Source organism: Molossus molossus, unplaced genomic scaffold (genome assembly GCF_014108415.1).
Source record: "Molossus molossus isolate mMolMol1 unplaced genomic scaffold, mMolMol1.p scaffold_m16_p_7, whole genome shotgun sequence".
Classification (NCBI taxonomy): Eukaryota; Metazoa; Chordata; class Mammalia; order Chiroptera; family Molossidae; genus Molossus; species Molossus molossus.
Window position 1 is genome coordinate 11,550,978 of NW_023425401.1, and position 26,834 is coordinate 11,577,811.

A 26,834-nucleotide genomic window follows, 5' to 3' on the forward strand; every position below is an offset into this window, starting at 1 on the left:
GGGGTCCAAGTGGCCCCTGCAGAGCACAGTGGGACTGCCACTGGTGGGTTGGTTCTTGGGGATCCTGGCGCTGAGCAGAGACGTTTGGGGCTTGGATTTTGAGTGTGGCCACTGGACCCTGCAAACTTCCTGGGGAAGCCTCCTATGTGGCATGAGCTGGGGTCAGAGAGGGCTGGACAGACAGCCAGGCAAGGTGACCTGATATTGGCCACTTGGGGGTGGGGTGCAGAGAGAAGGGACATCAGACAATAGGAAGTTTTCCACGGAGTAAGAAAGGACAAAAGCTGGTACCACAAGAGGTTGGAGGCTGGGATGTCCAGGACACACTCTGACTGTGTGACCATTGGCCAGGGGAAGGCAGGCAGGGTGACCACAACAGGACGATGCACACAGAGGAAGGCGCAGGACCTAGTGCCCCTGCCCCATGCCATCTCCTGGGGTGGAGGAACAGCCAACAGGCAGTTAACCTGAAAGCAGTAAGCTTCCATTCCCTTGAACTGACAACTTTCAGTGATGGCCAGCCGCCGACGGAGAGATTCAAGAACCAAATTAAATTCAGTTGTTCAAAAAAAGAAAATCGCAGTTTTGTGAACCTGAGGACCCGGTCTGAGGCTTATCATCCCCTTTATGCATAGATTTAAAAATATGCACGATGTGTCTATCTCGCGGTCCCGACTTGGGAAAAGAAAGCCAGCCCAGAGACCGGAAGGAAAGAGGTAAAGAGAAAACGTTCACCGTGGTCTAGGTTCCTGTGGTTCCTAATTTCCCCAAATTAGAAGGGATTCATTAACTAACGTTTGAAGGACAAAAATAATACTCTGCTCAATGAAAAAATTCAAAATTCAAAAGTTAAAGACACTAACAAAATAAAGCTGTAAAATAGTACAGAAGTAAAAATTCTCTTTCCCTATAGGTACCATTGTCAACCGTTTTTTGTTTTTTTGTTTTTGGTGATTCCTTCTAGGGGGAAAAAAGGTGTTTCTTGACTAGAGAAAAAAGGTGTTTCTTGTACTACTTTTTGAATAGAACAACAACTACAAAAAAGTCCCACAAGCCTTTCATTTTGGAAAAAAGACAGGCAAATGCAGAATGTGAAGTTTTGAATTGAATTTCCCTCTAATACATGCTCCTTTTCCGTGGTTAAGAACATGTTCACTGGGTCTCCTGTCACTAGAGAGTTTACGGGGCTTGGGTGACAACGAGAGGGTCATTCAACAAAACTTTTATGAAAAAATAAAATCTGCACAATAGATGGAGTTCCTTTGGGAACTGATGTAGGGCAGTGTTCCATCTGAGAAGTACAACGTAGGTTTCCAGTTTCTCTTGCTTCATAAATTGTGCTGTTTTGCAAGAAAAATCCAGATCAGCATATTGACGAAAAAGAAGGCACACTACATACAACTAACTAGACTCGACGTCAGGGACCTTGGGGACACGGGGATGGATGAGAGCGGCCAGGGCTCCCGCTGGTTTTCCAGAGGTGCAGCGGAATTCCCCAAGGTCAGGGAGGAAGGCTCAGAAACGCAGCCATGGCAATTAGGAAGGGGCTGGGGGCTGGGACACATCAGAGGGTCATTAATCATGAAGATGAAGCTCTGATGGGTAAGGGAATGGAGGAAGAAGGGTTTGGATTGGTCAGGAGAGCTGGGGAGGTGGGCTTGAAGGAGACTCTGCCTCCTAACAGCCTCTAGGCTGAATGTGGGAGGAGAGCGGTTTGATAGGTGCCCCCTTCAGACGGCCCTGCCTGCCCCTGCAAGCTGTTCCCTAGGCCACAGGCTTAAAGACCACACAGTGATGTGTGTTTGTTTTGCAGTAGGTTTCTGAGCAAGTAAAGCAAAACAAGACTAGAAATTAGGAGGAAAATGGGAGGAAATACTAATGAGGATATTAAGCAATTCAGCTAATACAGTCAAGAGAAATGTTCATTTGGTTTTATGAGACTATGGAGACTTGGGGGTGACTTTCCTGAGGACTGCATTTACTGAGGGACATGCAAGGAAGGAGTTCAGCTACAGTTGACCATCTTGGACACCTTAAATGTTTATATAACATTGAGAGAGAACGTGAAATAAAATATGATCAAAGTCTCAGTTATGGGAAATGCGGCTTTTACGTTGCAAATACCTGCAGGCTCTCAGCAGAGAGAAGGTAGCGGGAGAGCCTCCCTCCCACATAATAGAAGCTGCACCTGAACATCACAGGAAAAACACACAAAGGGGGCCGGCTGCATCTATCATTATTGCTAAACTCTTGCACAATGGACATTTGATGATCTTATTTTAAAAAATTTTTAATATTTATATTTAAATGACATATGAATTGACTAGTTATTATATTATTAAAACAAAGAATAGCATAATACATACTCTCTTCCATAATATTTTGGTCTGTTTTCCACCTGTATTAAAAAGAAGAAAAATATTAATAATGCATTTGCATTCAAATCAGACAGATAAAAATGCTATTCACATAAACAGAGCTAGAGTCCTGGTAGTAATTTTATTACAGTTTTTGTTCCCCAAATCAGAGACCCATTCAACAACAGAGTTACCCACACATTCCAGTGTCTAGGGTAGGAATGTTCTAGAATCATCATATTTTGCTAATCATTTAGGCTCATTTCTTACCCAAACCCAATTACTCAATAAAATAATTTTTAAAGGAAACAAAGTGATGCTTATTTTAATATTAAGGAATTCATAAAGATATTACAAGGCTTTGTCGTGAGGGATAAAATGAATATTTTTAGCATGAATAAAACAAAAGGATTTATTTCAATATTCACCCACATATTTCATTATGTATTTACAATAAAAATGAGGAGTGCACCTAGGTTTAAAAAATAACTTTAATTTGGTCTCTTTCCAGGTAAAATCAATAGTCTAACATCCTTATTTTTTCAACAAATGACTAACGACTAAATTTACTTGACACCAGAAGTATAAGATACAGAGGACAAGATCTATGACTCGACTAAACATCACAGGGATTTCAGAAAAGATTTTCCAATCTCCACCTTCTACTTTAGGGTTATTACATCGAATTTTTATCACATATAGAATAATCTACTTTCGCAAGAACTTTACTTTCTGATGTTCATGGTGTTGGAGTTGGGGAGACATGAACATGAATTCTCACGTTCAGCGTCTGTTCTCGCCTAACTCTAGGGACACTGAAAACGGTGGAGCCACATTAAGTTATGAATTTTCATGGATGGTTATGACAGCAAGCTGGTGTTTATTTCCTAGAGTGGAATATGAGCCTGCAGCTGTTTTATTTGTAGTCATTTCTGTCTACAGTCAAATAGGGAGTTGATTTTTTTAAAAATCCTCACCCGAAGATATGTTTTTTAAATTTATTTTAGAGTGAGGTAGACAGAGAGAGAGAGAGAGAGAGAGATGTGAGAGAGAAACATCGATTGGCTGCCTCCTATATGTGCCCCGACCAAGAGTCGAACCTGCAACCTTTTTGTGTATGGGACGATGCTCCAACCAGCTGAGCCATCCAGCCAGGGCTCAAATAGGGATTTTCTCTGCAGGGTTCACAGGTAAGCAAAGAGGTGGGGCTTCAAGGTATTGGCCTACCTCTACCCTCCAAAGGACACAGGGGTTCTGAGTGGGCAGCAGGGAGCTATGGACTAGAGGAAAGGGGTCAGAAAGGGGGAGCCAGGAATCTGAGGGCCGAATTCACAGCCCTGCTTGGACAAGCTTGACTGGCATAAAACGAGTCATCTAGACGCTTCTAAATATGTGCGTACCCACCTGTGCATTGTATACTTGCAAAGCACTGGCCTGCGAGGGGCATTCGTGGCTCTCAGTCTCCAGGCTCTGCAGCCCGCTCAGTACCCTTACAAAGGGAGCTCCACAAAGCATCGCTCACAGAAGCGCGAAGTGTGTAAAAGTCACCTTGTTAGCTGATGTGTGCCATCCGTCTACGTGCCGGCACGCTTTTTAATATGAGGTGAGCATTTTGTCATGTATATCATTCTACTGGCTTTCAGAGTTCTTTCTTTCTTTCATGACACTGTCGTTACGTGACTGCAGCACCAACGTGGCCTGGAAGAGATGCAGTCCTCGAAACGCCCGTGGAAGTGGACCATGTAATGGGCAAGACAGCTCTGCATTCTTGAGAGGATGATTAAAGTGATTGCCATATAAGGCAAATGATGAAAATATTCTCACACATTTGCAAATCTGCGTGTGGCTTCCAGCCCATTTCCCTTCTCTGTCCTCTTCTCTCCCCTCTTCTCCTCTTCTCTGGGGAGAGCGAGGGAACCCCCCAAACGGGCAGCATGGCAGGTAGCGCCCACTCTGAGTTCTGGCATGCAGGTAACTAGTTCATGGATGTTGAATTTAATCGACTCTCCAGACAACACATTGCTTTCAGTTCATCAATCAACCATAAAAATATATGGCACGCCTACTCTGTCCAGGACTCTGTGCCGAGCCCTGTCCTTGTCCATGAAGTAAGCGACCTTGCAGGCGTGAGAGGAAAGGAACAAGGGGCTGGGGTGCTCCGCACTTTCAGCAGGAGGAAATGCTCCAGAAATCTAACACAGCCTCTGTCCCAAACAGGGAAGGCAACGTTGATGGCGCCTTGAGAGAGCCCCAATAAGATCCTGCCTAGAGGACAGTCGGATCTAATGGAGAGACAAATCTGCATGGGAAAGCCACGAGAAAACAAAACAAGAGAACGGAATTGTGTGGGACAGACTACACCTGGTTATGGGCATGGAATTTGTCCCAAATACTGCAGGAGACATATACTGAAACATTATTCTCTGTGTATTTGAAATTCAAACTTAACTAGGCACCTGTTCTTATTTCTTCTTTTCTACGCCTGGCAACCCTACCTAGGGAGAGACGAGAGGCAGAAAGGGAAGAGGAGAGACAGAGGTAACGTCCCTCTGATCACTGGTCTGAGTCAATCTCTTTCCCTTCGTTGGATGGTTGTCCTTGTTAGTGTTAAAGAGAGAAATAATGGCTGGGATTGAAACCGAACAAACAACCCCTTCCTCGCCCTAAACTTTCTGCTCACAGGAGTCTAAACAGAGCCTCCATCTCCACACTTCACGAGGCTTTTAACCACACAAGAGCTTAATTTCGGTTGAACAACCTTAGAAAAGTCACAGAACAGCCACATTTTTTCAAGGTGTCCTTAGATCCAGACAAAACAGTAAAAAAATCCGTTTCTTAAATATTACTAAACCGCTTTTAAATAACTATATGACAATCTGATAGAATTTCTGACTAATGTAAACTTTTAAACACCAATAACATAATTGTCTAACAATTAATGGAGTCATTCATAGGTACAGTAGTGTGCAGTCCATGGCTGAATAGAAAAGGAATTTTTTTTATGCTTCTACACTGAGCATGTACTATAATAAAAATAAACAATGAAATAATATTGCTGCTTTGGCCGGTTTTGCTCAGTGGTTAGAGCATCGGCCCATGGACCAGAGAGGCCTGGGTTCGGTTCCCGCTAAGGGCATGTACCTTGGTTGTGGTTTGTCCCTGGCCCCAGTTGGGGTCGTGTGGATGGCAACCACTCTATGTGTCTCTCTCACATCAATGTTTCTCTCTCTCTCCCCCCACCCTCCTGCTCTATCTGAAGATAAATGCAAAAATGTCCTCAGGTAAAAATAAAAACAAGAAATAATATTGACCAAGGTTTGAAAGATACTCTCTGAATTGGACTAGGGTTGGTAGTGTCCCCAGGTACCAGGCCTAAATAAATACGAAGGGGCTATATCCTCAGGGGAAAAAGGGAGAAACTGTGGATATATGTCCAATACACTTAAACATGAGGCCGATCAGGAGAACACAGATATGAGAGAGGCCCCCTTTCCAGCTCCTCGCTCCCCTGCTACTCAGTATGGTCCGGGACCAGCATCCAGCCGCAGGGGAATTACCTTGGAGCTGGTCAGAAAGCGGAATCAGCATTCTGAAGGGGTCATTTATACACCGAAGGCTGAGAAGCTGCCATGCACAGGACAACTTGTTGTAGCAAGTTGTGAAGAAGGATCTGGGCTCAAGCATTTTGCAAGCTGTTGTAGCAAGTACCCGAGGTTTGCGAGAGCAAAGGCTGCCTGTACCCACTGCTCACAGAACGAGGCAAAGCCCGGACGCACAGCCCTGCTGAAGATTTCATTGCCGTGCGACCCTGAGTAGGTTATTAAACTTCTTTGCATCTCCTTTTCCTCAATTTCTAATAAAACTGGAGTTATAAAAATGCACTATTTTAATAAGGCTGTTTTGAAGATTCGATGAGATAATGCATATAAAAACTGTGAGGCCTGGAACACTGTTGGTAATAGGTTAACATTTATTGAGGAGCTACTCTGGGCCAGGAACTGTTCTTAGGGGTTCGCATGTTTATCTCGTGCTGTTATCTTACAGAGAAGCCACTAAACAGTTAGCCTGAGGTCACAGAGCTAGCAACTGGCTTCCCACCCACCACACAGACCCTTAGTCCCGGGCTTCCTGCTTTGTCAGAGCGGATACCAACCAACGCCAGTGACTTTATGGGCTATGGCACATCAGCACTTGGCTTAAACATTCGATCGTTTGTGTTAGCCTTGGTTTTTCTTTGCCAGAACTGAACACCTTAATATCCCTCTGCCACGAACTAAATCCTGTCAAGGAGTCCCCACATGACAACTTGGGATAAATTGGCCTCTCTCAACTATTTCTCTGTAATTTAGAAGTCTCTGTCTTCCAAGCTACCTGGTTTATTTTCCAGTTTATTCTCGTAATTTTAAGGAAGAATCCTCAGCGTTTTGCAAAGCTTAAAGAAGCAGGAGGTGTCAGCTGCCTGGCGAGGGGCAGGAAACATAATCTGTAAACGAGCCGGCTTTATGGTCAGACTGTCACCGCCTGGATAAACACACGTTCTTTTATATTCAGCACAAAGACGTTGCAAGAATATTGTGGGTCCTCTGTAAACAAGGTTTCCAATTATTGAAAAAACAAAGATTTATAATCTCTCAGCAGCTGGTAGACGTTAAGTTTTTACTTAATAGAAATCATCTTACAGCTCAATTTAGCAACCTCCTACACAGGACAGGTAGACAGCTGGCTTTTCTGAGAAACAGATCAAATGTGGAGAAAAGGCTTTTGATGGGGTGGGGGTGGGGCTGCACTGGTGATGTTCGGGCAATTTCATCCAGAAAAAACAAATATGGCTAATTCCCTTCTAATTAGAAATCAAAATTCTCTATTGAAAAGGAGAAAAGGAAAATACAAGGGCTGACATGTACGCTCTCTCCAAGTGCACAGTGTAGGATGGAAACCAAGCAAACTTTAGAGTCTCCCATTTCTTTTCACCTATGATCTAAGGCCTTATTTTCTCTCATGGCATTATTTCAAGGCCCCCAGAATTCTGATGGGGCCTATGAGGAAAATCCCTTCCTGTCGTGATGAGAGTGCACTAGGAAAAATGTCTACTGGCCAGTCCGTCTGCAATACGTTTTCTTCCAAGGTTACCCGTGGCTTTGCTACGTTCTGTAGGTGCACACGGCCAGGCACTGCAGCGACCTTCCCGTCTCCCTGTCTTACTCTGATCACCTTCCCGTCTGCCTTTGACACTGGGGTCAGAAATGCAGATCTCATTGTGTTGCTCCCTGCTCAAAGCTGTCCTTGTTGCCCGGTGGTCAAACCAGCACAGATCAGTGGGACCTTCCCAGACTACCCTACTTAACAGTGGTACTTCCTCTCCTTGGAATATCCCATCTCTCTTCTCTGGTTTATTTTTTTCTACTACACTCATCTGAGATGCTACATATTTCACCTGTGTGTGTGTTTTGTCTTCCATTCAAATGGAAACGATACAAGGCGGAGAGTTTTGTGCTTTTTGTACTGTTGTATCTCTAGAGGCTAGACCAGAGCTGGCACGTAGTAGGTGCTCAATAAATATTGGCTGAATGACTACATCAACGGTGTTCAGGAACTTCCTAACACGGCCTTACTTGTGCACCCAGAACATGTCCCTACACACACACTCTTGCCCTCACCACATCCCGATTCCCCAATTCCTCATGTGCCTAATGCAGAACTCCCAGTAGTTCCTGAAACACACCCTGGTTGTTCACACATTTAGGCCATTCTTCGGTCAGGATATTCCTCTTCATGGAATTCTGATACTCGGTCTCCAACCCATCTATGCCTGAACCTGGCAAAATCTCACTGATCTTAAAAAGTAGTAGTAAAATAATGCCATCTTGAGAAAATCTTTCCTGGCCACCTCACACCAGCTTAGGTATTATTTCCCACCTTCCTTCTGAACGTCATAAAGCCCGAGTTAGGGCCATGATCTTACTGGGGTCGGAAGTGCTGGCCTGTGTGATATCGGGATGTGAGCAGGGAAGGACCCCGCTCCTCCCATCTCTGAGGCCCAGCGCGGGACAGTGCAGCCAGCGCAGAGCTCCGCTCCAAAGGAAGTAATGGACCGTTTGAAGGACAGCTCTGCTAATGGCCTACATGCCCTTTCTCGGCTCCCTGACATTTCACAGGGGCCTCCGTGAAAAGATGGGCAGTCCTGGGGCTCACGCTGGATGCTCTCTGCCTCTAAGTCACAGCACAGCTCCCCTCCCAGTTTCCTCTTATCTCCAAAGAGTGAAGCCTGTAGACAACAGGGAACAGCCTTGAGTTCCAGTCAGTGACTCTGCTGGTCAAGGTCCCGCATATTCTCCAGCGAGGTGTGCGCGTGGGAACCAGCACTAGCCTCTGGGAGGCTCTGTTCCTTGCATTTGCAGGAGAGACTACTAAGAACTGTTGAGTTGATTCACGTGCATGGCAGAGCCTAACAGCAGCAACAATAACAACGGCCAATAGTTACTAAGAACTTACTATGGGCCAAGCATTGTCCTCAGCACTTTCTTCACATATATTAACCCATTCAATTTTCCAAAAGATCAGTTGAGGCACAGAACAGTGGAGTAGTAACCAGCTCTATTATCTTAAAGCTCGGGCCTCTCCCCACCACACTCTGCTGCCAGAGGTGCACCTGTCCTGCTTCCTGCACCCCTGGGGATGTCCTGCTTCGCACCCTTTCCAAGGGCCCTGACTGTGTAGCTGCCCTTGCAGACAATGTCTTCATAGCCTTCCAACCAGCCTCTGTCATTTGTTGTTGTTGCTGCTGAAGTTAGCCAGATTTGGTTTCCGTCGTCACAACAGAATCCTAAGTGATAATCCCACTAGGCCCCAATCTCCAGGGCCAGAGCCAGGGTGGCTACCAGGGTCAGCACGCTCCAAAGAGCATTCTGACATACACCCAGGACTGGGAGCCACGGCTCTGGGCAGCAGTTCCAGAACACGGGGAGGATGGACACCTTCCTCGGAGCTTGGGACACCTTCCTCGGCCTCTTCGTGGCCTTGGTCCGCTCTCACAGTGAGCTTCCAGAACCACCAGAGCCGAGCCGTGGGCAGCACGTGCCTCTCCAGCTGGCCCTCCCAGCAGCTCATGTGGACCAAGGCTCCGCTGCTCCGCTTCCTTGGCACTGACTCCTTGGCTCCACGTGTTGGCTCCCAGCACCCCCAGGCCCTCCTTGTTTGGACAACACAGTTAGGTGAACTGCTCCGGCTCTGCCCTGGCACCTTCGTGCCTAGCGTTTCGTAATCATCCTCGGGCATCCTGAAGCCACAGCTCCAAGGTCAGTGGCTCTTGCCTCCCATCAAGCCAAATGCACTGGGGCCATGTTGTCCAGGGCGCCTGGCTGGCTTCCCACCAGGCAGGAGAAGCAAATGGGGTCGGTTCCCTTGTCCATCCTCCTGGCCTCCTACAGATGGGCACGTTACGAAAAAAATCCATAAAAGAATCAAAATCCAGAATTTCATCATGACAGACGTTTGATCTTAATATCCAACTCATATCCTTCTTGCTTCAAAACACTCGTTTGCCCTTCCTTCGGTCTCCAGTGCAGATGGGAATCCGAGAATATTCTCTACAGGAGAAGGTTTCACGCATGAAAACCATTCTGTGCCACCCGGTTGCCTGTTCTTCCTCACACTGTATAATCCTTGTTCTTCTAGGCTTTTTCCACATGGCCCACTTCCCGATCCTTAATTCATCTTTATTATTCTACCTGGAACTCTGTTTAAATTCTCCACATACCTCTTAGGCTCAAAGAGCTGGAAGGCCCCAATAGAATAGAATCAAATCAAGGGGAAACTAATGTTGCTCTCACGTTTCTAGGGGACAAAACGACTGGGTGAGCACACTGATTCAATTCCTCCTTCTTGTTAGTAAATTCTTTCCTGTAAAGCTGAATGGTATTTGGGTTAAGTGATCCTCTATACTTTGGAAAAAGCAAACAAGCATTGTTCTTCTTCTCCCCGGTCCTTTTTTCCCTTCTCCTTCTAGAAATGTAAGAGTATTCAAATGTCTGTTCAGATTGATTAATAAAATTAATCTACCTAAAGAAAAAGGAAGAGGAACAGAACTTGGAAGAAGGTAGAAAGCAAAGATCGTCTAGAGAAATGTTCTCAATCGTTTCTGCACTGGAGCCTCCTGTGGGCCCTTTTACACCTTTCTTCTCTCTAATCCTTTCTCCCCGTGAAATTGTAATACGATGGGTAGACTGTATATCTGTTTATGTTCTATATGGATATCTGTGCTTTATACATTAAATGCATACGATTATTCTGCCTGCCCCTCAGGAATCAGTTCCCTTGCGTTGGGGGTGATACTGCTTCCAATGAGAAGTGAATGTCTGGAGAGATTGTCTTGGCTTTCAGAAGGCTGTCACATTTATTCTTCCACCAGGAAGGTGAATATATACAGAGGAGAAAGCTGCAATTCAGTGAGGTAAACCCATTTACTCAGTCCTACACAGGGCGAGCTGCAGATTTAGGGTTGAAACCCAGTTTCTGATGCAATAAGATCCAGAATCCTATTCTCTGTTCTTGAAAAACATTGTCTAATATAGCAGCTCTGTAACAGGCATGACCCCAGAATAATTCCCAACATGGTAATCAATAAAAGTGAAAGTGCCTGATTAATGTTGGTCTTTGCTCTCACATTCTTTTCCTGACAAATTTTTGCTTGTTCAAAATTCCTGAGCTAGCCTTCGGAGCTTCCAGCAGCCCTGACACTGAGACACCCTCCGGCCGCTTGGGGATTTGCACCCAAGACATAGTTTTTGTTTCCTGTGCCAGAGTGCACCATCTTTTTTAAAATTGATTTTTAGAGAGAGAGGAGGGGAGAGGAAGAGAGAGAGAGAGAAACGTCAGCTGGCTCCTTCCTGCACGCCCCCTACCAGGGATCCAGCCCCAATCCAGGGCATGTGCCCTGACCGGGAATAGAACCAGCAGCCTTTCTGTGCATGGGACAACGCCAACCCCCCGAGCCACATCGGCAGGGCCTGCCATCGCTCTTCTTACACAAACAATCTGCGTTTTCTTCTTGACATTTTGTTATGAACATTTTCATCCAACAGAAAGAATAAAAGACTTTACAGCAAATACCCATATCCACACCACCCAGATTCTGTAACATTTATTATACTTGCTTTACAGAACATCTATTTATTCATCCCTCTAGCCACCCATTAATCCAACTTTTTTGGATGTATTTCATAGTGCTCTTTCTCCCAAATGCTTCAGCATGCAAATCATTCATCTGAATCCAATAACGTACAGACTTTTAATAGGAGAGTAACACCAGCTTTGTTCTTGAAGATGAAGAAAGTGAGCTTGGTTTACATGTTCAGATGGTGTTTCCAAACAAGCAGATCCTCCCCCACCTCTTTAATGTCCCACTGATGGAGGGTTACTCCGCGTTTTCTAACAGGCCACCGTTTCTTGACATGGAGAGAGTGACCATTACAAAGCAGCTGAAAAAACACCTTCTTATTGTGATGGACTTGGCCTCTACTATCAATTTACATGTGTTCAACATGAAAGCCAAAACATTTCTTAAAATGGCTTGGGGTCAAATTGATCCTAAATTAAAGGACTAAAATTCCCTTTCCGCCCCCACATTTATATAGTGCTTTGGAAAAAGTAAAAATGAAAGACCAATACTTCCAACATACATGCCAGGCATTACTCTGAGAGCTCTGTACGTATTAGGTCACTCTGCAAGGCTCGTTCTAGTGCAAGACTAGAGGTCAGCACACATTTCCTGGCGAGGACTAGAGAGTAAACACAGGGTGGGCTAAAGTAGGTGTGGAGTTGTTCATGTGGAAGACAACACAAGAATGAATAATAATAATACAAGAATCAAGTGTGTTTCGGTACTCAGTACACCTACTTTTGCCCCACCGTGTACTTTATTTTTAAAAAATATGTTTCTATTGATTTTTTTAGAGAGAGAAGAAGGGAGAGAGAGACAGAAACATTTTGATGTGACAGAGAAACATCGATTGGCCACCTCCTGCACGCCCCCTCCTGGGGATCGAGCCTGCAACCTGGGCACGTGCCCTGACGGGGAATCCAACCGGGACCTTTCAGTCCATGGGACGATGCTCCACCCACTGAGCCACACGGGCCAGGCCCACCCTGTGCTTTAGACTTGGAGGACCCGCCTGTCTCAAGTACTCCACTTGCTGCGGGAGCATGACAGCAGCCATAGACGCGGAAAGAAATGAGCATTGCTGTGTTCTAATAAAACTTTATTCATAAAAACAGCCGGCAGGCTATGGTCTGTCAATGCCTATGCTAGACTAACAAACATTAGGGTCCATTCTCAAAAACCAGTTCCGGACGCCTTGCGTCAGCTCAGAAGTGAGAGCGCGCCAGTGTGCCAGGGCCTCTGAATTTGACGGTGGATGACTCCCTCTGTGTCCACACCCTTCCACCTCCTGCTGGGAGGGCAATCACTCATCCCTAATCTACGGCACAGCGATGCCAACTTAAAAAATCAAAGCGAACTCAGGTAGAAAGTGCTCGAACCACTTACACAGCTGAGCATACGGAAACACTGAGGGCTCTGCCCTGCGTCCTTGAAGGGAAAGGTGTCGCTGGAGGTCTTGGAGAGTCATGGCGCCCTGGGGACCGCATCAGAGCAAAGGGACAACCGGAGAAATGTAATTACAGACTTGGTAGACAGACCAGGGAGCTATAAGAACAGTTCACCAAGCACTCGATGTGCAAGTACCTGTCAGAACACAAGATGCGGGAGGCAACCAGTTCGCCTCTGCTGGGCTGGGCCACGGCTCTGTAGTGTCCTTCCTTCCACAACACACGGGGACAGACACCGGCCATGCAAATAGGAAGGAAGACATACCGTTGCTAAAGCAAAGCTTGCTAATTTGTCCAACAAGACAGGGAGTGTTCGAGCTAATATCAGGAGAGACTATGATTTGTGAAAGGATACGGCCCAAAGTGACTGATTACTAACGGCTCTGTCCGCGGAGGCCTGGCGACCATGAGGGGAGAGGTAGACTGAGGCAAGAGGCGGGGCCAGGAGAGCACCTGGGCTGGCCCGGCTGTTACTAGCAACGTGGTCACCTAACACTTCATGAAGTACACCGCCGATCCACTGAGCGAAGGGGCTGCCACTTGGAACACAGAAATAGAATTTAAAGTGTTCCTGACATAGTGACAACGGAGCTCGTATTTTTATTCATGCAAAGGTCCACTAAAAGCAGAAGTAAATCTAGCAAGAATTTGTGAACAGTCACAAGATAAGGAGAACATCTTTAGAAAGCTGGAGTTCATTACAGCATCTACTGAATATGAACGAACACGAGCATGAATCATCTTCGACTTGAATTTGAATATTTTTGTTAATTAGTGATACAGACATAACACGAAGAAGTCTAACAAACTGGAAGGTGGGCGTAGGCAACCAGGATAAGTTAAGCACTGACCATACTTGCACAAGAATTCAGAGTTGGCCTCTGCAACGTACGAGGGTGTGGGAAAGGCAGACGCAGCAGAGAAGGAAAGCAAAGGCTATTTGTAGAGGGTGAAATAACATCTAGGAGGAAGTACAGCTAGAAATGTACTATGCGAGTAGGGGGTGACCTGGCATCTACTGTGACGTCCAAGAAAAGTCTAGCATAGCACTGGGCAAGCGGTAAGTATCATCAGGAGGCAGAGCACCTCGATTCTTCTGTCCCAGGGCACAGGGAAGGGCGTGGGAACAGAAAGCAGGCATGAGAACAGTGGTCCCAACAGCGGTCCTCACACCGGGCAGGCGTCGGGATCACCCGCCGGGCTTCTTATCAACCAGCTTGCCGGGCCCCACTCTGAGCATGTGATTCTGCAGGTCTGGGGTGGGCCAGAGAATCTGCATTTCTGACGAGTTCCCAGGCGATGCCGCAGCTGCTGGTCCAGGAAGCAGACTTGGAGAATCACCAGGTTAGAAGCCCAGTCCTGGATTCGCTCTGGGGTTGACTCTGGCTCTACCCATCCTGTGCTACTTGTCTCACTTTCTCTCATAAAACAAGAGGGAAGACAATCCCCACGGGACTTTTGCAAAGAATAACACATGTTCCCTCTAACCCAGTGCTCGGCAGGTAAAAGTACTCCCTGTGCGTTAGCTCTCATTGCAATTAAAAGGCTGATGACAAGTAGGTAATTAGGCAGCATCACTGGGGTAGTCATAGTATAACTGGGTTGGTCTGAGATTGCACCATTCACATTTTTCCGATGGAAAGTCAAGTCAAGGCTACGACTCTGTTCTCAAAGGTCTCACTGCTTGGTCAGCCAGGCCACACGACCCCGGGAGATGGCTTGCCTGGGGCGAAGTGTGACCCGCTCTTATCAGCATTGCTTCTCAGTTGATGTTTAACCAGGTGAGTAAAATATGAAGCATGTCTTTAAAACCTGACTAGTCGTCCAGCGCTGCACACCTGTTTCTGTTCCCAGAGGTTCCGGACCACACCCAAAATTTTATCGGACCTGACCTCTGAGTCACAGAGCAGACATGTCCAGATATCAAATACCACCCTGTGGGAGGGTGGTATGTGCTTCCTGTTTGGATGTGCGAGGCTGACCTTGTCATAACCACTGTGCTTGAAGTCTGGACCATCCCCCACTCCCACCTGCATCGGCGAGTGATGGAGTCTTGAGTGATGGCTTTCAGAGGCCAGGTGAGGGTAACAGAACACGTGTTCAATCCATGGTGCTATTGGTTGTTCTTGTCCCCTAAAACAACTAACTACACGATACAGTAAGTAGTTCACCTCTAGCAATTACATAAAAATACACATTTTCACGTTACATTTTAAGAAATAAAGATCACCCAGAGAGATGGAAGAGGATTCTTAAGAAACTTTACTTACTGCCCATCACTGTTTAATCTCCTTCGTGTTCCTTACTCTGTTTTAAGAAGAAACCTTCCATTTCTGCTGCAGCACGTACGTCGTCCTGGGCGGCCCTCCCCAGTCCAGGCTGTCTGTGCCCTGGTCCAGGCTCCCGGAGCCTCGGATTCTAAAGCGGCTTGTCCTCAAGAGCCCTAACCCACTGCTCAAGATACTCTCTTTGGAAGTGATGAAACATTTTCTAGGTGCAAACATGCAAAGTCTATATGACATTAGAGGTTGTTCAGGGTATTTCAAAGAGTGAATTCTTTCTCGGAGGGTTCTGTATGTAGATGGGTCTCAGCAATGGTCAGCAAGAAAGTAGATATAAAAACACAAAACTTTTCTTTAGCGAAAGAAAAACTCTCACGTCTAAGCTTTTCCCCCTCTCGCCCCCTGTTCCCCTTCGGTGCAGGTGGAGCTGGGAGGCAGCCAGCAGCCCGACTGCATTAGGAAGTGAGATGAAAGCCTGGGAGAAGTAATGATGGGAAAACCTTTCATGATAGGTTGTGTCAATAACGGGGGGGGGGGGGGGGGGGGGCTAATAGGCCAGTGGAGAAAGTCCACAGCGAAAAGAAGAGAAACGTGTCTTACCCGGGAAGAAACCACCTTCTGCTTACTACACATGAAAGCTAACGGGATTGATTTCGCTTGGAGCTTGCTGAGTTGATCTCATTACTTCAGAGACATGCGTGTCTCAATATCCAGAATCAGAACTTTCATGTTCCCCCAAATGCACATTTGTTTAAACATTTTTATTTCCAATGAATAAAAGAAGAAAAAGAGGACGGTTGTAGAACAGTAGAAATCCCCTCTGAGTTTTCTTTTTACTTTTAAATTTATTGGGGTGACATTGGCTAATAAAATTATATAGGTTTCCTGTGTATAATTCTATAATATATCATCTGTATATTGTACTGTGTGTTCACCACCCAGAGTCAAGAGTTTACTTTAAACCTGTGACTCAAAATGGGCTGAGTTAATTGAGAATGATATGGTCCATCAACATGGCTTTTTAAGATCTCTCTAGCCCTAGCTGGTGTAGCTCAATGGTTAGAGCATAAATCCGAGCACTGAAGGCTCACGGGTTCAATTCCTGGTTTAAGGCACATACCTGGGTTGCAGGTTAGATTCCCAGGCCTGGTTGGGGCATGTGCAAGAGGCAATCAATTAACGTCTCTCTCTCACATCGATGCTTTTTTTCTCTCTCTTTCTCCTTCCCTCCCTCCCTCCCTTCCACTGTCCTTAAAAATCAACGGAAAAATATTCTTGGGTGAGGATTAAAAAAAAGAAAAAGATGTCCCAGACATGCCTAAAGCTACATGACTACACGGCCCGGAGTCTAGGTTTGGCAAATCAGCATTCTTAGAGCGTGATGATAAAATGGAATGCTCTCAAAGGCTTGAAAGAACAGTTTTTACAAGGAAAAGAAGAAGAAAGCGAAGTGGGCAGATATTTAGGAAAACCAAAAACTACAGAAAATGCACAGGAAGGGGGAGCATTTTAAATGGTATTTAAAAAGCGAATACAATTCAGTAGGAGGTAAAATAAGATATCACTGCAACTGAAGATAGGCCCCTGTACCTGCCTGACCTCTGACAATCAAGAGAACATGCTGCTTCTGCTCATGAACGCTACAGCTCACTTCTGCATTGAAAGAATGTCCAAAGTAGATTATGCTACGGTGAGGGGGCAGACAAGTGAGGCTGTATAATGCAGAGAATGACTGAAAATCATCGCACGCAATTTATTTCTCCTTTTTGAAATTGCTTTTTATGATGTTCGCTACAGCAATTTCCAATAAGAAAGGCAAATGATACCAAATCATATACCAGTCACAGAAGAATTTCTCCTATTGTGTTTGCTTTAGGGAGCTCTAGTGGAACTTGACTTTACATTAGGCATGCAAATGAATCTTGACATTTGGCCTCCCCAAAAGGCCAAACAGAAATCTGGAATATTCCAGGGAAAAGTATGAGTCTGTGTTTAAGTAAAAAGTTTATCTGCCCAAAGCCCAATTCACTCGCCCAATAACAGCATTGAGTCCATCTGATCTGTTATTGTAATGGTTTGAGAATTCTAAATTTTGGATGTTAGCGGTCTCTATCCTTTTTTTCCTTCATATTTCCATATAATTTTACCACGCGGATTGCGCACTGCTGCCTGGCACTGTGCTCAGTACGAGGGAAGGAAGTACCTGTGATTAGGAATGATGAAGACTCTGGAGCTTGTATTCTCCTGAAGGGAGACGTACAAGCAACAAGTAAACGATGAAATATGGCAAGAAAGTATATTAGAAAGTGTATTAAGTAGTATAAGAAAAATACGCAGGACGATGTGACAAAGGAGATCTGTATGTTAACTTTTCTGGAGTCTGGGCAGGGCTTCTGTTCTTAGGTGGAATTTGATACGAAATTTGGACAGGCAGAAAACTGGGCAACGGAATTCCAGGCCAAGAGCAAATGCAAAGGCCCTGAGGTAGCAGCACTGTGGTTTGTTTGATGAGTAAGAGCCAAGCTAGTGGGTCTGGCAGGCAGCACATTAGAAGAACGGAACAGACGCAGCAGTGACAAAGGCGGGAGCTCACGGCGGCTCACGGGTACCGCATGAAGCCTTGCTTTTGTTTAAAGAGCAATGGCAACTGCTTTTTAGAGAAACGGTTGGACTTATATTTAATAATGATGATTTGGGCTCCTGCTTGGTATATGTGGGCTACAGGGAAAGTACTAAGAGTCAAAGCAGAGAGATAAGGCAAGAGACTGCTGACCTGCAATAATCCAGGCCAGAAACAATAATGGCCCAAACCACAGGACAGTCACAGATGGAGAAGAGTGGCCAACGCAAGAACTACCTGGAGGCAAATCTGATGACTGCTAAGAGAAAAGGGGGAGGGGGAGGGTTCTGAAGTTAGGAGCCATTTAATGGGGTAGGTCCTGTTCTATGCTGAACATCAGGCTAGCGACGGCCTGGGGGCAGCTCCATGACGAGGTCAGGTAGACAGAAGGAGTAGGTGCCCGAGCCCAGGGGAGAGGTCTTAGGTAGAGATATCAACTTGGGAGTCAATGTTCTGCAGAGTTCCTGGCAGACCACCCAGACACACAGTGGTAATTGATAAATGCTTATGAAATGACTGACTGCTCACTGATGAAAGGGGAAGAGGTTCTGAATCTCTTGGCAGGGAGCACTCGGGAAGCGCCAGGAGAGTACCAGGTGCCCCGAATGCTCAATAGATGTTAATTTTCAGCGACGAATCTCAAGAAAGCAGTGATCTGACCCTAGCTTGCTGAACTGGCACCAGGGCTGGTGTCCAGCTGCGTGTACCTGCTGTTCCCCATCCTCAGCATCTTTTCTCCCGGTGACTGGAGGCCAGGCCCAGGCATCTTGCTTTGTTCTTGGTCACTGCCTTTTTGCCGTCACGTTCAGAAAATACTGTCACTGCTCTGACTCTGTCCCTAATGACGGTGTCTGAATTCTGACTGCCATGAATCATGAGCACTGAGGACCTGTTGGGTGCCGGGTGTCATTCTGACACTCGATGCTTATAGTCCATGTAGGCCACCCTCCAAACTCAGTGTCTGCCCTCAGGGTGGATCTTCCTCCCCTGGAGACACTAAGTGCTTGGCTCCCAGTCAGCGGCCTGGAAACGGCTGGAGCAAGGATTCAGAACACGGCCTGCCGGCTCTGCGGCTCCCCTGCCTGGGTCTGCGGAGCTCGTTGGGTTCTGCCTCCTGAATCAGTCTGTGCCCTGACTCACCTAGTTCCCCAGTGGAGTCCACTAGGCGCTTGGTAGCTGTTGACAGCCACCAAGCATTCAAGTCAGGCTGGCTGGTGTCTGTGCCCTGCAGTGACAGTGTCCACATCTCTGTGATTGCAGGCTCAGTTGGCCCTAGTGTGGGTATTTCTCACGTCCACCGGGAGGATCCCACCCAGAGACGTTCTTAGCGAGCAGAGAAGCGAGAGGCTGGGTGTGCTGGAGCGGCAGAGCTGGGCAGCTCGCCAGGGCCGGGAGAGGGGCTGAGGATGAAGGCGGGAGCAGGACCGTGGATGAGAGAAAAACCTGGGCTCTTCATAGCTAGCTAAGGGGTGAGATGGCAAAGAAATGGAAAAATCCTAACTCGTTGCTCGAAAGAAGTAACCTTTATGGCTTTATGGAAATGTGTTAATAAAGCTTCGGTCTCTGGCCACACACTCCAGCCGAAAGGCTTTCTGTCTTCATTAGGCACGTCCCCGAGCAGGCAGGTGTGTCACCAGGCAGGGAGCCGTTTGCTCAAACCCCGGCTGCAGCAGGGTCAATGGTTTCACCAACGCGCAAGGGGAGGTCATGCCTTGGCCGGACGGGGGCCACGTCCTGGGAGGCCGAGCACGCGGGGCAGGAATTGCGTGCAGTTAATGTCGTGCAGGTGGACAAAGGGAAGTGAAGCCACTCCTGCAGGCTCTCATCTAAGCCGTGCCTGTTCTAGAACACTCCACCCTGTATCACAGGACACCAGCCTGGCTGGATGGGCCCCCTGCTGCCTGCCGAGGAAATGCAGCTGATGAATCCGCATTTCAGGGTCGGTTTCCTCGCAGAAACAGGATATTCCTCGCAGAAACAGGATATGGAGTTGCGAGAGGCAAGCTACCTACGAATCCAGCATCAACCAGGCCTAACGAGTTAACGAACAGCACTGATAAAGGTCAGAAGGTGAAGAGCTGGGTTTAAAAGGCAGACAAGAGAATATAAAGGCTGCACACACACCTTGTCCATTAGCTGTGGCGCTCAGCTCGGCTCTGCTGGGCGTCGGTCGCCTTTCCTGCGAACGCAAGTGCATCCCCTAAGGGAGGCGAGCTGGACCCTCAGCCCACTGATGTCTGAAGTTTCCACTGAACCCGAGGAAGAGCTTCTGTGAAGCTAGTCTGAACCCACCCATCTCCACTGTAACATCACACCTGCTCATAGGACCACTGACGGTTCCCAGGATTCTGAGAAACGAGGAAGTGATCGCTCTCTCCCTCTCTCTCCCTCCTCCCGTCTCTCTCTCTCTCTCTCTCTCTCTCACACACACACACACACGCACGCACACGGAGGTAAAATCTTAAATATATCTTTACTACACACATTGCAATTACACTCCTTTTTGATACAACACTCAGAGTACCGATAGCCAAGTCTTTGCTGCATTCCCAGCACCTAGATCAAAGTCAGAACAGAGTAGGCTGTCCATACATCTCTGTGGAATAAATGAACAAATGCACATTTACGCTACCCTCTGGATTTCGTAAATACCCCAACTTGCCTGAGGACGTTTTATTTATACTCCCAGGAACAGTCCTTAGCTCTCTAGTAAATGTACAAACACTCTTTTCAGGGAGATGTTTAAGCTCCTCGAGTTCCTACACATGGTTATATTTTTTTCTGATGGAGAAATACTAAATGTAAAGTAGGACTGAAGACATTTTTAACAACTTGTTTCTTTTTTTTTTTTTTTTTTATCCTCACCCGAGGATATTTTTCCATTTTTTGTAGAGATAGAGTGGGAGGGAGAGAGAGGAAGGGAGAGAGAGAGTGAGAAACATCGACGTGAAGGGACACATCGAGTGGCTGCCACCCGCACGACCAACCAGGGCCGGGGACAAACTGCAACTGAAGTATGTGCCCTTAGCGGGAACTGAACCCGGGTCTCTCTGGACCGCAGGCCGACGCTCTAACCGCTGAGCCAAACTGGCCAGGGCAACAACTTGTTTCTTAATTCTCCCCCCAAATACCCTATTTAAAGCATCTCATTAAAACTTTTGTGTTTATCCTCTTCTTTTCTTATTTGGATATGAGTGAATAACCAAAGGCCAATAGTCAGCAGGGTGAGTCACAGGACAGGGTCAGACTACCAGACAAAGATACAACTTCATTCTGAGGATTTTCTCAAGGGTCAGATATTTTCTCCCCTCACGCTGTATTTGTTAGATGAGAATGTTTATTCTACATTAACATTCAGACTACCTAATGAATTTTAGTGCCCTTCAACAGAAGTAAAATCTTCTGTAGAAACATTTATTAACCAGTGAAATTTGGCTCTGGGTGTGGGTACCTAAGTCTGAGACAGGTTCAAAACCAGATCGGGCCAGTCTGCTGCCAAGAACTGATGTTCAAGAATGAATTTCAAGAGTGTTGGAATTGGAGCCCTCCACCCAACCCTGCATAAGGGATGTGACCCTTTTAAAGATATCTGCTGCTCTATATTTAATCAAAGTCACAATAATAAAAATAAGCAAGGACCCATGGCCTTTGTTTGAAGGATATTAGTTTAGCTATTAAAGAAACTGGTCGGTATGAAAACAGAAAATAAAGTCTGAGCCTTGCCTTTCAGACCCTGCTGCCATCCCAGATGATAAGAGACTGATTAGTGAATGAGACCCAGGGAGACTTCTGGGGGCTGGTCAGCATTTTTATGAGTCAACATATTGTTCAAGCTTATCACCAAGAATAAAACCACAGTCACTTTTCTTGTAGAGATCTTTTCAAAACGTCAAGTCAGTATAACAAAGTATAAAGCTTTGCTAAATATGGGTTGAGAGTACCCAGAGATTTATCATTCTCTGTCTTTTCTGTGCTGGAAGCATTCATAATTTAAAAAATGATAAAACAATCAAAGTAGCAGGAACAAGGAAAACAACCACAATCCATATTTTGGGGGGTTTACAAAGGAGGCTGCCTCTACAATGGTTAAAAACAGGAGACATTTGATACCAAGTGAGTTAGTCTTTTTAAAATAACACCTGTCTTCAGAATATAGGTTAAGATGTTAAATGTGGTGACACTGTAACAAACGTTAATAGAAATCAACTCCCAGGAAACCCGAAAGCCCTCCAATAGCAACCTAGTGTGACAATTCATCATGTTTAACAAGGTGTATTGGAAAGAGCTGAGTACTGACCTCCCCCGGACAAATGATCCTCTTGGGACGAGGGGCCTCTTGCTGTAACTGATACACTGCCAAAAACAACAACAACAAAGTTAATTATAATTAGAAAATGCAACACATACCACCAAGCCTTCAAACAGTTCCACCTAAGTATATCCCCAACATGGCAAATATTTCAAACAAACAACAAAGAGAAGACAGGCCCATTTTTAGACGGAATGAAGTCAGATCATTTATATGGAAATTAGCCACTGTGAATGTAAACTGGCAAAATTGATTTTTTTATTCTTATAAGGCCAATTTACTTTCCTAATTGTTACTGGCATTGCTCATTTTATGGCTTTCTTGGAAGACTAGAGAGCGACTAAAATTCCTGTGACTGTTTTAAAGATGAAATTCTACTTGTGAGCATCTAAGTAGGAAGATAGAATAATAGGATCCTGAATTTAAATGCGGGGCCTCCTCACAGACCGAGGAAAAAGGCTGGCCTTAGAAAGGAGCGTCTTTCTCTGCGATGTCACTTATGTACAAAGACACAACTGGTCGGTGTGAGTGAAAGGAACCCCAGGTCATTGTTTTTTTCACGAGTTTCGTTTCTGCCCTGCCTAGCACCACGGACTCTCGTCTGTGACTGTCTCCCGCCCATTGTCATCCCTTTTCCTTGGGCCCTTCCCTTTCATATCTTAAATAATAACAACTCTCTTAGAGCCTGCTTTAAAGACAGACTTTCAGGCTTGGGCAAGGAGGAAAGCAGGTGATTAAATAGAAAAATACAATTGATCAGACTACTCTTTGTGATTTTTTCCCCGGACTATAACAAATGGATTTCTGCTGCTCAGCTAGTCTGGTTATTTCCCTTAGAGGGAAGCTACCCCATGCAGGTACCTAGCATGGGTTCTACTTCCATGAAAACAGAACCTGAAAACATAGTTGGTGTCATCTTCAGAATCTTGAGAATGAAGAATTAATTTTAAATGGAATACATCTTAGAAAAGTTAAAAACTTAATCATAGAAAGCCTAGAAAGTGTAATAACATGAGCAACATTCCTGATGTAGTCTTAGGTTTCAAAACAAAAAAAGAAAATTTAACTGAAGGGCAGATGATTATGTGGGAAGAGGAACAGAATGGAAGGGTGTTTTGTAATTATGGCTCCCAAAGCCTTCAGCTCAGTGTGGTTACTTTCTTGCCTAATTAAATGTAGACGATCCAGCTTCAGCACCGAGAGGAACCTACCTAACCCCCTTTTAGATGTTCAGGTGCCACATTTCTGAGCTTAGGTTGCCCCTCACTAATGATAATGCTGGTGTCACCCGTGTATGGAGAGAGTCAGAGAGGGCCCTTGTCAAAGAGGGAACACAGGGAGGAATCAGCTAAAGACGGAGAACTAACAGTGGACAGGCCGCTGACTGTCCCAGTAGGGCCCAGGTTCCCCTTAGATTGTGAGAGAGGCTCCTGTATTCCCCTGAATCAGCCCTAACACCTACCAGCTGCTGGTTACTGGGATGCTGCTAGGATGAGTGTAATGAGAACCAAAGGGGCCAGTTCCTAGAATCGCAGAGGTTTAGAGCTCAGGGAAATCGCAGAAACCAATCCAGACAGTCCTCTGCCTTCTTCTCTTCCACTGTCAAAGCCTCTTGAAGCCAACAGTTAGTGGCACACGGGGGCTTGGCTGGACCAGCTTCGTGGACACCATTTTTAACGCCCCCCTTGGAGGTCACACAGGAAGTACAAGGGTGACAAGGGAGGCTTTTTAGCTAGGTGTGCCTTTGCAAGTCCTATCGGAAAACACGTGAACATCTGCCACGGGCCTGGAACCACAGCCCCCATTGGGGAGGCTTTGAGGATGAATGGAGCGGAAGGGAGAAGAGACAGGGACCAGCATGCTGAGTGCCTGCCATGTGCCAGGAACAATATGTTATTAAATCTTCCCAAGAACTCAGAAAAAAAAAAAAAAGAACACTATATCACTGCCATTCTCATAATTTAGTAAGGAAATTAAATATTTGTCCCAGGGCATCCAGCTAAATGTATCTTTTTTATTCCACAGCACTGGTTTATTTTTCTTAGGCCTCGGGGCCTTTGCACTTGGTATTTTCTCCACCTAGATTGCTCCTTCCCAAGATATCTATATGGCTTCCCCTCTCCCTTCATTCAGGTCTTCCTGAATTGGGGATATAATTCCATCCCATCACTCTGCTCCTTTATACTGTTTCATGTTTCTTCACAGTACACATCGCCATCAACACGCCTTATTTTGCATTTTGTCTCCCTTGACGACAAGGTAAGCTCTTTGAGGGCAGGGGCTTTACTCTGTTCCCTGGGGTGCCCCAGGACCTAGAGAAGTACGTGGCACCCAGAAGATGCTCACTGCAATTTGGTGAACAAATGAACTGTACCCAGGCCTTCAAGGAGACTGACCCAGTGAGGGAGGGGTATGTGGGCAAACAGAACCAGAGTGGGCTAAGCACTCTAATGAGGGAGAGGCATGGAGCTCTCCTTGAAGGGTCAGAGAACAGAGAAGGGGTGATGGGTGGGGGAAAGAGCCCCGGAAGGGAAAGGGAATGACGTGCTGATTGGTCAGTGAGAGTCCTGTGCGTCTGTTGCACCAGCCTGGGTAGATGTGGGGGAGGCCACATGGAACGGAACCTTGAAGGTCACACTACGGAGCATGGCTGATCTTCTGTCTGCAAGGGGGCGGCAGTGACGTATTTTGAGCAGGGAGGTGACATGACCTGACCTGTTTCTGAATAATGACAATGATAATAAGATTATTCAGCATACTGGAGGCTGCCATCTTCCAGACACCTGCTACATGCTAGACACCTTTATCCGTATGTTCTCATTTGATCTTCCTAACAAACTCCCAAGATAACTGCTATTGCCTTCTCACTGATAAAGTAGGAAATATGCCAAGCTTTGACCGAGCTCAAGTTCACACAGATATGAAGAAGTAAAAAATTAAAGGCCAATTTGCAGATTTAAAGGTCTGTATTCTTTTAGCCTCCCTAGCTTGTCCCTAAAGTGGAGAGTGGAGGGGTCCCAAGTGGGGCTGCTTGCATTAGAATCTCCAAGGAGCTGTTATAAAAATACAGATTCCCAGAATCCGTCGTCCCTGGAGATGCTCACTCTGCCAGTCTGGCAAGGGGCCCTGACATGTTCTTTTTAAAGCCGTGTGGGAGATTCCCATGTACAGCCCGGAGTGCGGGCCACTGCCCTGTGCCTCACTGAAGGAAGGACCGGAGTGGGGACCATGGAGGCCGGGAAGTGAGAGAGAACAGTATTTTAGGTGGACACACAGGAGACGGTGAAAGTGTGAATTATGCCAACACTGGTCAGAATGCCGATGGGAAGGTGAGTTGATTGCACAGGAGGACCGACAGGGCTTGATGACAAACTTTATGAATGAGAGATTGAGACGTCATGAACAATCACACAGGTTACGGCAGAGGAGCATTCTGGACAGTTCCTCTCCTGTGTCAACGGGCAAAGCCCGTAGCTGTGTCCTCTAGGGAGCCCCGGAGATGTAATAAAGAAGAATACTGTAGCTCACCAGTCTCACGACGAGAAATAGTCCAAACCCAGGGCGATTTTAAGGGGGTCCCTGCAAACCCGTTAGTCCAGGGATGCCATGTCTGCTTCCTGGTCCCTGAGCAGCATAATTATTAACCAATCGGTGTGTCTCAGTGAGCAAATCTCAGGACCCACAAGGTCTGCTCAGCGATGTTCTAACCAACAGAAATCGACAAATAGGCAAGAAGCCCGGCTGCCGTCTGGATTATGTGTCTCTCTAGAGACAATGAGACGGCTGCCAATGGCAATGGCTGCCATATAAAATAATGGGGCCCTAAAACCTAGCTTAGCTTCGGGGGAGGGCCTCCATCCCTTGTTTTCCAGGTTAGCTACAGCAAAACAAGCATCCGTGAGAAAAGTCTCTGAGGAACATTTCATAAAACTGAAAGGCCATATAGTCTTCAAGAGACATTTCTAGAATGTTCTTTGTTCAACAAATACATTTCACAAGCAAAATAAAATACTGTATGTTATTCTTGGGTGATTCTATAAGCTAAGAGGCAAGATGATGGAATTTGCCTCTACTGCAATATTCCAAGTATGTTCCAGCTAATTCCCAGCCCTGGAATTAACTGTTTGGTGACTGTGGGGTAGGGAGTGGTCACTGAGGAAAGTGGAGGTAAAAAAAAAGGGGGGGGGGGGAATTCCCTGCTCTCCAAGAAACCTGAAGCAGATGGAGAAATAAATCTAGAGCTCACTGACAGAATGTTTCACCTTTTCTTCAATAAGCAAACTCCACTCACCCTCCTCGGGTAACAGAATCAGCCCAGTCCCTGTAAATACTAAAGTCCAGCCAGGGGCCTGGGTGATGATAGAGCCCAGTCCTGACCCACGGTCTCCTAAGAGACCCTACAGATGTCCTCTAACAGTCACTTCTTTCTAAGGAAGATAGCAGATGCTTTCGATGTCTTCTTAGCTCAACCTCACCTCCAACCAGTTGTGTGAAAACCTTGCCTGGCCAACAGAATGTCCGGTCTTCATGGGGATTGAGCCCTTTTCTTGTTAATGGCACTGTGAACAGCCCAAGGAGGAGGCTGTGTCCACTGGAATGAGGTGGTCTCAGGCATTAGTGAGCCCAAGAAGCACCTGTGGGGTGTGATAAATGGCAGATCC

General features: G+C 46.2%; 1 protein-coding gene across 2 annotated transcripts in view; it reads right to left on the bottom strand.

Moving 5' to 3' along the window:
• Positions 1-26,834, bottom strand: part of CHN2 (chimerin 2) — a 247,693-nt gene that overhangs the window by 81,307 nt on the left and 139,552 nt on the right. For both annotated transcript variants that reach the window (XM_036246651.1, XM_036246652.1), the window contains exons 3-4: positions 22,162-22,217; positions 2,367-2,398 (exon numbers count right to left, since the gene is read on the bottom strand). In XM_036246651.1, the coding sequence (XP_036102544.1) occupies positions 2,367-2,398; positions 22,162-22,217 (88 nt within the window). The remainder of the gene's footprint in view (positions 1-2,366; positions 2,399-22,161; positions 22,218-26,834) is intronic.